The sequence below is a fragment of the Anneissia japonica genome, unplaced genomic scaffold (assembly GCF_011630105.1).
Source record: "Anneissia japonica isolate Jap-2015-1 unplaced genomic scaffold, ASM1163010v1 scaffold1208_len1460985_cov181, whole genome shotgun sequence".
NCBI classification, from domain to species: Eukaryota; Metazoa; Echinodermata; class Crinoidea; order Comatulida; family Comatulidae; genus Anneissia; species Anneissia japonica.
The window spans coordinates 336705-347508 of NW_022688484.1; the positions used below are offsets into that span (position 1 = coordinate 336705).

At 33.8% G+C, this 10804-nt stretch overlaps 1 protein-coding gene across 3 annotated transcripts in view; it reads left to right on the forward strand.

Moving 5' to 3' along the window:
- LOC117121941 overlaps positions 1 to 10804 on the forward strand; it is a 28966-nt gene that overhangs the window by 15819 nt on the left and 2343 nt on the right. For 2 of the 3 annotated variants that reach the window (XM_033267370.1, XM_033267362.1), the window contains exons 12-17: positions 1609 to 1764; positions 2813 to 2910; positions 4879 to 5028; positions 6458 to 6577; positions 8750 to 8884; positions 9691 to 9873. In XM_033267370.1, the coding sequence (XP_033123261.1) occupies positions 1609 to 1764; positions 2813 to 2910; positions 4879 to 5028; positions 6458 to 6577; positions 8750 to 8884; positions 9691 to 9873 (842 nt within the window). The remainder of the gene's footprint in view (positions 1 to 1608; positions 1765 to 2812; positions 2911 to 4878; positions 5029 to 6457; positions 6578 to 8749; positions 8885 to 9690; positions 9874 to 10804) is intronic. The other variant, XM_033267380.1, reaches the window with a different exon arrangement.

Genomic DNA, 10804 nt, shown 5'->3' on the forward strand with positions numbered 1-10804 from the left:
ATATGATTTTCAAATTGAAGATCAAATTTGAATGTTGTATGTTTCCTAAAATTGCACCTTGAAAAAAAATAGTAACAAGTTCCTCTGATAGAAAATGTTGTATGTTTTCTAAAATTGCACCTTGAAAGAAAATTAACGATTTCCTTTGACACATTGTCAATGTTAATTGATGTAAAATGTCTCATCACCAGTCAGTACGATAGTGGATACCTTTCATGCCTGAAAAAAAAAATCCATTAGATGAGATTTCATTTGGCAGTTTGTTTAGTTAATTACACTTTGTGTATTGCATGCTTTCCATACTGATTGATTTCCTTGCATTGGCCACTGTATATTTACGATTGGACGCCAAAGCTCTGTTGATGTTTGCGTTATTGAGTTGATGCCTCCATATAAAGTTAATACATTATACTTTGCTGTCAAATTATATGAATCTCATAAACCCCTATATAGAATTAAGCTACTTTAGATTACCAAGTACAGTATACCTGTCCATTCTTTGCTTAATTGATCTGCAGTCTCATAGTCTAGACATATTTATTTTATTCAACTTTCACTGGTAAATATATAAATATACAATAACAAAAAAAAAATAAGAAAAACCAATATTATATAATATGACAAGGACATTTGCTCAACATTATTATGTACTGCACTGTATAAAGCAACTATGACCATTTTTCCACAATTGGTCCCTAGTCACAATTCTGTGTGACCAGGGATTTCTTTTCACACAACTAAACCAACTTCACTCTCTAAGTTGAGGGGTTCCAACTATAGGAGAATTCACTTTTGAGAGATCTGGTTAATTGAGCTTTCCATTAAACTTATCTAATTTTATTTGCTACGAGTGGTGATACTCATTGCCTGCTGACTTCAGGGAAACAATTTATAATATGGTAAAAATATTTAAACGTCATCAATTTGCAGCAGGTTAGTTTCCGAGAGTTTTGTTTTGTTTTTGGAGAAAGATCAAGAGTTCATCACCATATTGGGAGACCCTTGTAAAAAATGGCGTATCTCAGTATGGAGTCTTGATATGATGGTGATGGGGCTGATGGGGATGTGAAGTTGGTGGGGCTTAATAATTAAGTGAGGGGTGCTGGTTTGCGAAATAAGGTGATTTTTAACTATTTAAGAGTGATATTTTTGCTTTGGACAATTTCAATGGGGGAGGGCGAATGGGGGAAGGGGAGAGGCGTTCTCCCGCACCACTGCTTGTAAACCTTATAATTAGGCTATTAAACAATAAAAACAAATAATTACGTCTTGTAATTGATAGTTAAGTAAGGGGCGCTGGTTTGCGAAATAAGGTGATTTTTAACTATTTAAGAGTGATATTTTTGCTTTGGACAATTTCAATGGGGGAGGGCGAATGGGGGAAGGGGAGAGGGGGAAGGGGAGAGGCGTTCTCCCGCACCACTGCTTGTAAAACTTATAATTAGGCTATTAAACAATAAAAACAAATAATTACGTCTTGTAATTGATAAGTGTAGTTGAATGTGAAAGAAATAAAGTGAAAATTTAACACTTGGGCATTGAAATTGTAGATCGTGAAAATGCTTAGTCCAGTCTGTTAATGCCAGCAATTCTTTATAATATTTGTAGGTATTATCAAACATATTGACATGGCTCAAGAAGTAACATCATCTATGGACATGTCATCGATTTGTGTGGCCCAAAGCGAAGCATTGCATACAGGACAAGCTAAGAGACAACCTCGATCTGTGTACAGTTTCACAAGCAATGAAGACACCTTAGAATGTATGTTGTAAAATTAGTTTTGAAGTATTGAAGTCTCCAACTATAACAATTTTCATAGCTCATTCTAATAGTAGACTCTAAATATATTTTCGATTATATACCACATACATAGATTCTAGGCATCTGATTGGTTAAGAGGCGGGCAATAGAAAGTACTAACACCCTAAATGATGGTATTTATGACACGCACAAACAGTAAAGGAGACACGACCTCTATGACGCTGAGAGAAATCGGCCATTTGATCACTTACCCTACGAAGTAAGCCTAATTACTGTACTACTTGGTGTGTACTATTTTCATTACTTTTTTGTGTCTCGTAGTAATTGATCTGCAGTCTCATAGTCTAGACATATTTATTTTATTCAACTTTCACTGGTAAATATATAAATATACAATAACAAAAAAAAAAAAAGAAAAACCAATATTATATAATATGACTAGGACATTTGCTCAACATTATTATGTACTACACTGTATAAAGCAACTATGACCTTTTTTCCATAATTGGTCCCTGGTCACAATTCTGTGTGACCAGGGTCTCGTAGAATCTATGTATGAGGTATATAAAACACATTTTGAATGCTCTAGATTCTTGAAATGGTAAAATCTATAGCCCCTCGGTGATATGGAGACTGTAGAAGACAGGCTATGGTCTCCACATCACCTCGAGACAAATTTCACGGTTCCCCTCATGAGCAGTCAATATTTGTATACTATCATGGTTTTAGCATTAGATTTTCATCCACATTTAATCTCATTAGATATATTAATGTATTTCTAATTATGATTCATCAAGGTTTTACAAAGTTAAGTTATACATTGTAATTATAAGTGATTGATACCCCAGCTTGCATCGTAGAAGATGTGTATAAGAGACAGGTTTACGAGAGTTTTNGGTAAAACCATTTCATGGTATTTAAATAAATAAATACAAAAAAAAGTAACCCTTTTACCTAGAAGTGGTTTTCGGTCCTTTTTTTATAGGGTGAATTAAAAAAAAGAATTTTTTTAATGAAACACGTGTAATAATTTTTTTTTCTTGTTTAGCTACTAACTCTCTCCAGATACATGGTCAGAGACTTTTGACACAAGCAAAAGCAGACAATGGTTCAGCCATCAATAAACAGAGTGTGCAGTTTGCAACTGTGAGTGCTAGTTATTTATATTAATATGAAAACCATGTGTTGAAAGACTACTGTATGTAGAAGTGTAGGAAAAAGTACATGATGCTGTTATAAATGTTTTTGCAATGTTCAGTACAATCAGATTTATAGATTAGTCTTGAAAATAATATTACACCCTTGCTTTGCACGTCGCTTGTGTCCATGAGCAAGGCGCATTATCTGCTCTGTTTTTCTCCATCTAAGAGTATGAGTACCTGGGTTGCCTGCTACAGCGTCAATATGGCAGCAATATGTGGACCCAATGACCAGGATAAAAACAGTGCGCTTCGTAATGAAATAACAAATATGTTAATCATGAATGACCACCTGACAGGATTTAGCTTTCTGGCGTTAGATACCCAAAGCTAGCCTGATATAAGCTCTCTGTCAAGGTCATAAACTGACAAATTCAGACACTAAATTTTGTGCACCGTATATGTACAGTAATGACAGCCTATTTATCCGCACACTAACATTACTTTGAATTAGATTACTATCCAGTATTGGAGGTGCTTAATGTAAGAATTGTTTCTTCTGAAAACTAAAATTTGTTTACATTTGGTTGAGCTAGCTTTTAATTTATTTTTTTGGGACAAGATACTAGTATCTTTGTCATAGACCATCAAGGGAATGATGGGTTCTTACAGCAGATTTTAGGTTGTCTACATATTTCCAATTGGGGTGCGTTGATTCCCTTACATCATTAATAAGTTATAAAAATAATTGTACCTAGTTTGGTAGCTTGTGATACACAGCATGTGAGATTCAACTGACATTACACAATTGTAACATAAACATTGTGTTTGATATTGTTTGAAATGAAACTTATCTCACATCTGGCACCTAAGGTATTAATTTGGAAATGACAATTATTGTATGATTAAACTTCAATGCTTTTAAAAAATCTGTAAACCTAAGGTTACCTATACTGACTTGAGAGTATTGCTGGCCTTGTAGAAAATATTCAGAAGACCAATTAGGTAATGAGTTATGATCATAGTATATTGATTATGATCTAGATGCAATTCTGTCAGCTATATCAGACATTTTTGTTGGTCAAACTAACCATTTAAAATGTGGTCAAATGAGGCATGTTGTGGCAAACTATTAAGTTGATAGATATTAAAATTTTACCATCTATGTTTCTTTTGATGTCAGAAACCAAGATATGTGGCTGCTTAGTTAATAATCATTGACATGTTTTAAAAGTCTCCTCACTATCAAGTTATGTTTTTTGTCAAAAATAGGAGATGTTAAACCCATACATGAAAGTATAATACATACTCCAGATATTGAAATGCATGCCATCATGTTGGGATTCAATATTTCAACATTATTCATGTCATGATTCCTGATGACATAAATAACGTTGAAATATTGAATCCCAACACGATGGCATGCATTTCAATACTTGGAGTATGTATTATACTTTAGTATCTGAGATTAATCAGTGGACCTTTCAGTTTGTGTAACCCATGCAGTTCAGAATATGTGTGATATGATATAATGCCCATACCAGGCCCGTAGCCAGAGGGGGGGGGGCCGGAGGGATTGGATGACCCCCCCCCCTCGGCTGGGGTCACCCTTTTCCAGGCCAAATATTTTTCTCATACAGCTGCTAGACCTATAGCCTATGACCTGTGGATCTATCTCAGGCCAAAATGATCTGAATGATGGCTGAAGCAGGTTGATAGTCATGTACTGCATTTACACACAATGTATCAAGCAGCACATACCATAGAGCATGTGCCTACGGTACACATTGGGTCACGGAGGCACCCGTATACAAAGGTCACCTTTGGCTAAAAAAAGACCCACCCCCTTGGAAGTCTGGCTACGGGCCTGCATACATAGGTAAGTCACAAGTACTGTATTTGGCTACAAACCTAAAAATACCGTCCTCCTTCTAGATAAATTTTTAATAATTTGTTACCTTTCCTTTTATTGCAGCCAAAATCTGTTATTAGTAGCAGTAATAGTTCAAAACAAGTATCATTTTCACTGAGTGCTAATAAGAAAAAGGAGTATCAACCGGAGCTAAGCATTCGATCAGCCCAACTACACCTCCCAACGATTTCACCAAATAGCATTCTAAAGAAGGTAACATCACTCAAATTTTAATTCATTCATAATGCTTTACGTTAATACTTCATAGGATTATTTTTTTTTTTTTTGTATTTGGGGACTATAATTAATAGCAAGGCTTTTCTTTAACCTTGTTTTGTGAAACTGCTAACCACTGATAAATATTATTTTCTAATAAAAAATATATTAAGGTCATGTTATAAATGGTGATTGCAGAATTCACAGTTTAAATTCAAACAAATAATTAAAATATAGTAATAAATAGTTAATTTGTAAAATAAATAAACAAATATTATGACTATTTTAAAGTACAGTATTGTATTAAATCCCGAAGAAAAATATAAGTCTAGCCACATTTACTAAGCTGGAAATTCATGAAAATGTGGGATTAGAGGACTGAAAGATTGAGTACAAAATATAAATTGCACCAAATACTTGACAAGACTAATATGCGTTGCTTCCACTCCACGTTTTAACAGTCATTCGAAGCTTGGGATTTAAATGTAGACCGACGTGGATAATATAGACTCTGCTTACTTACCAAAAGGCCAATTGGAACAGGAAGTGAGAATCAATCATATATAAAGAGACTATAGTCTACTCAATTTAATTCCAATGTAGAACGTTAAAAATGTTAATTACGACATTAAATTTTATTTTTATTTTGCATATTAGAGGATTTAAGAATTTAATTCTTTTAATTGCAGTTGTGTGATTAAGAGGAATTTATTTCAAAGATTTACCTGATATTTTTTATTTGTTTTCATGAAATATAAATTTTAATTATTTTTGTCTTTGTATGTCTGATTTTCATAGACAGAAAGCTTCCTTTATTTTGAATACTCACTTAATTTGTTGACACATATTTTTTTCACTTCTTGAAACTCAAAATCTTTGAAAAAAATTGAAATATTATAATGTTCAGGTACACTTTATCCATTCACTCCAATTGACTTGCAAGCAGCCACTTGCTGAAACTGTAGTCTTACACATTAGAAAACTGCAATAGGCCTACAGTATACTGTGTAAAGCATAAAAGAACAATAAGGAAAAAGAAAAACAACCACCACCTACAAATTATTATTTAAAATTTTGGCAATAGGTGACCTTTTAAATCGCTCTGTAAAATATTAAAATATCAGATTAAAAAAAAAAATTGCAAATCATGATAAAATGTGGAACTATGTGTTGCAGTTAGTGTAAGAGTAACTAGGGTAGTATTGTGCATACAGACATTGGCAGTGTGGGATCGTACAAATAGAATATGGTTTGAGGTCAATCATCCAACACAGAGGGAAATAGAAGTCACTGCTTTACAAAAATAATACTGTGTTTTGTTTGTTTTGTACTTCCGGCCACTAAATGCTATTGAAAATAAATACATTTATAGCAGTTTTCATCAAGGTATTGTTAAATAATGAGGAAATATTTACCATTTTTATAGCTAGGGAATGGTGTCAGCTTGACAGATAGAGCGGTTGAGAAAGAATGCATCAACAAACGAACAAGCACACCCATCAGAAGAAAACGACGAGGTGGACGGATAGACATGATGGAGTATTCAGTGAGTTAAAACCATAGAGATATAATAAGAATACTAGAGCGCTAACAGCAATGTATTCGATGTTCGAAATACGCAGAGCTGTGTGTGTGTACCATCCAAGATGGCTGCCATAGATTTAGCCAATCAAATTTCGCCTGAGCACTATCATTTTCAATGGCACCCTCAATTTACACAGAAAGTTCAGTACAGCTAGTTACCCGTATTTTGAAACTCGAGCGTTGCGGTGTATGGGTTTAATGTACACGATTTTAATTCTTTTAAATATTTGAATAAGATGCTCTACTTGGCCTCTTTTTGGCTGCAATAGTTTAATAATTTGTCATTATCAATACTAATTATCATTAATGAAATAATATTCAGTCAAAGGGCTTATTTATGGTAATAATATGTATACTAAGCCTGAAGGCGGCGCTTTCCTACGGCAGCCATCTTGGATGGTACCATACACAACTCTGCATTGCTCCGCCATCTTGTCAGCACTCTAGTTGTTTAATAGCTCTATGGTTAAAACCATGTACAGGCTATCAAATTTTATTGGACAAAAACATGCGACATGCCTAAACATATATAGGCACATCATGACTATATTTGGGCATACAACAGTTTTATGTCAAAATTTGATGGTCTGGACACAGCTTTACATACAAAGAGTTAAGCTTTAAAATACAATACAAGATTTACTTTTCCGATGGTGTTTGCGTCAGAAGATTTAATAGATATGATATTTTGCCCTACCTGGTATGTTATCGTACTGAATACGCAGTGAGTTGAAAAATACAAGTAATTCGGGTGAGAAGAAAACCCACTACTTTCAGATAAAATCATTCCTATTAAATCTCCTGATGCAAACGCCATTAGAATAGCAATGCATTGCAGTACCCCCTGCTACTTGTGGATAAGATTCAACACTAGCCATTAAGTGCAAGCTCAGTAGTCTAGTGGTTAAGATACCAGGCTAGTTATCTGAAGAGTGTGGGTTCAGTTCCCAGTCGAATCACTTGTGAGATTTTTTTTTCGCAAGTATTTGGAACTTACTGAGCATTCAGTATGATAACACATTTGGTAGGACAAACATCCCTATTAAAGATTTGCTTTTATTAATGATATTCCAAACAAAGATTTAGGTGAAACTTTTTTTATTCCTTGTTTCGCATACTTATTTTTTTAAAGGTCATCAGAGAAGGGCGGAATAAAATAAAAGTAAAATTTTTTTTCTTATTTAGCAAATAGTTTTGCCAAAAACATCTAGATGGAGGAGAAAATAAAAATAAAATTTTATTGGTGAATGTAAAATAGGATGGTTAAATGCTTCAAATTTATATAATTAGGAAGAAATATACATATCTTATCTTTGGAGATTTCAAGGCAGCGGAGGACATAATAAAAATAAAGAACAAATTTTATTTTTTTCTGAAATTTCCACTTTGCCGTGGCGGCGGGTGCGCTAATTGGCCAAAAGAAAAATTTTATTTTTATTTTAACTCATCAATATTTGCAGTCGGCGGGTTCGCTAAACAAGGTATGAAAAAAGTCTCGCCTTATGGTTTGCTCTAGTTTATAAACAAATAATGAACACATGAATAATTGAGCAAAGTATAGGATGCAAATTTTTGTTGCCAAAAATAATAATAGCAGCTATGATGTCCTGATGCACTCAAGATAGAGGGCAGCTAACAATATAATTTAAACACATCACCAAAGACACTAAACATGTGGCAAAGACAAGCCAAACCAGTCACTCGTCACAAATACTGTTTCAGAATATAATGGCCAAAACATGCTGGAATGTCAACATTTTTGAAATCTTTTATTACACTAAACTACTAACCTTTGTCTATATATCACTATGCTGTTATTTTCCCCGTTTTCAGTGTTAAAACAACGGTTTAATAACGATTTGATGATGGTTTCTGCCTGAGAAATGCCCAAAACCATGAACTTTGAAGGCTGATTTCTCAAATACTGTATTGTTATTTCAACAGCTGTATGTTTAAACTCCTGAAATTTCATAACAAAATGTCGGATTAAGTGATTCTTTTACCATTTTGTAGCTCTCATTTTACTGTAAATACTGAATACTAAAATTTGATCTTTGCGATGAGTGACTGGATTGGCTTGTCTTTGCCACATATGCTATGCTTGCCTGGGCAAATGCTTAATTTTTTTTTTTAGTTTGATGTCTCTGCTGTTGGATTACCAGCCTGCGATGAGAGTGAGCTTATTATACAAGACAGTAACATTAATCTAACGACGACAGATGTACAAGAAGAAATAGTAACACCTAATAAATCGAACAGCATCAAACAGGTGAGTTGGCATGGTTGATGGAGTAGTATACTTCATTTCTGTTTCAATGTTTGCATGACCAGTAAACAATAGTGTATCTTTGCAGTAGAACACATGGATGGTTTAATGAAAAGAACTAAAAATTGTTGTGAGTATATCAAATTTTGAATTTATCAGTCTTTCAGTCATTCTAACATTTATTGAATTTAAAAAAAATTTACAATCATAAATCTTTTTTTTTAAAGTAATAGAAGACCCAAGAAGCAAATAATAATGCAAACACAATTTCTTTCCTTATATGTATTTTCTACATATTATTAGTAGATTCTATCTATAAAATTGACTAAATAAGCCTTTGAAACCTCTAAATTGTCATATTTTTCTGGGCCACTGGACCCAAGACCACTTTCAAAACATTTTGCCAAGATAAAGTGAACCGATCAAAAATATCAATGGACTTTAAGTGTAAGGTGAATGAAGTTGAATATGTTTCTCAACAAGGAAAAACAGTGAGGAGCTTTTTTTTGCATGATGGTATAATCTAAATAGCCTTACTTATAGTTTTTTGCACATTTGCAGTTCTAGTCTATATTCTATGACAAGGTTTGGGTTGAATCTTTGTCCTGCAGAGAATGCAAGACGGTCATGGATTAGTGATTCTGTCATAGAATTATCTCATTGCTTAATCATTTAGTAGGTCGTTGAATAGATTGGTGGCCTAAATGGTGGCCTAAAGTTATTAATTGCCTGAATTACATAAAAATGTATTTCTTGCTAAATATAATAATAAGAAATTATTTTTTGTTGTTTTTAATTTTCTTATTAAGTTTAATTTGCAGGCCCATAAGCCGTCATGTGGCAATTCAATAGACAAGGATTTACAAAATTTAATGATAAGGGGAGAAATGACCCCTTCAATGAGAATAAAGAGATCCTCCAGTACAGTGGCACCAAATCTACCAAAGAACAAGAAAAGCAGGAAGCTATTATGTTTGAATGATTTCGTTGAGGTAAGAAAATCTAGTTATGATGTGCCTGTATATATGGTCATGATGCGATGTCATCATGACCGTATTAGCATGTACATCTATCAAATTTGATAGTCTGGACAAGGCCTCATTTAATACCTTGTTTTGCGAACTTCCTGACCACCAATATTAATTTCAATAAAATTTCAAGGAAAAAATATCATATTGATAAACATGTTGTCGCCACCATGAAATCGATAACACATTTCTTCTTCACATATATAGCGTTTCTGATTTCTGAAATTTTTGCATAATTCACATTCTGTACAACCACAAAATAGGATACGGAATGAAGGCATTTAGTTCCCCCCTTTATTTGTTTTTACCTCGCACATTTTTATTTGTCAATAAAATTTTAATATTTTCTATTACGCCTACTAGCTTTGGGCAACACCTTTGCTAAAAATAATAACAATACAAAAAATTTATTTTATGTTTTGTGTCTTCTATCCATCTTTCAAATACGGTATATAGTTTGCTAAACAAGTTATAAAGAAAGTCTCTCCAAAGCTGATTAAAAAAAAAATATTTAGCCGTTATGAATGACGTGTGACTTGGTTGAACATGACCTATTTTGAGATCAGGCTAGAAAGTTGGCACAATGAATACTCACTGCATAATGCTGCATGATACAACCAGTATACTAATCCCCGCATTGATTTATATCACAGGTGGGCAAAGTGCGGCCCGACAGTGATTTTATTGCGGCCCGCCAAGAGAAAGCACCTTGTTTTTTTACAGCCTGACAGATTGTATGTAAAATGTAACATTAAGACTGAGAATAAAGTGGTGTAAAAGCAGTGCCTGGAGGATTTTGGAAGCACACTGGAAACATCAAAGTTTGGGTGCAGCCCTGTGTTAAATCAAAAATTCACTTTGGCCCTCTGACCAATTTTTATGCCCCCCCCCCCCC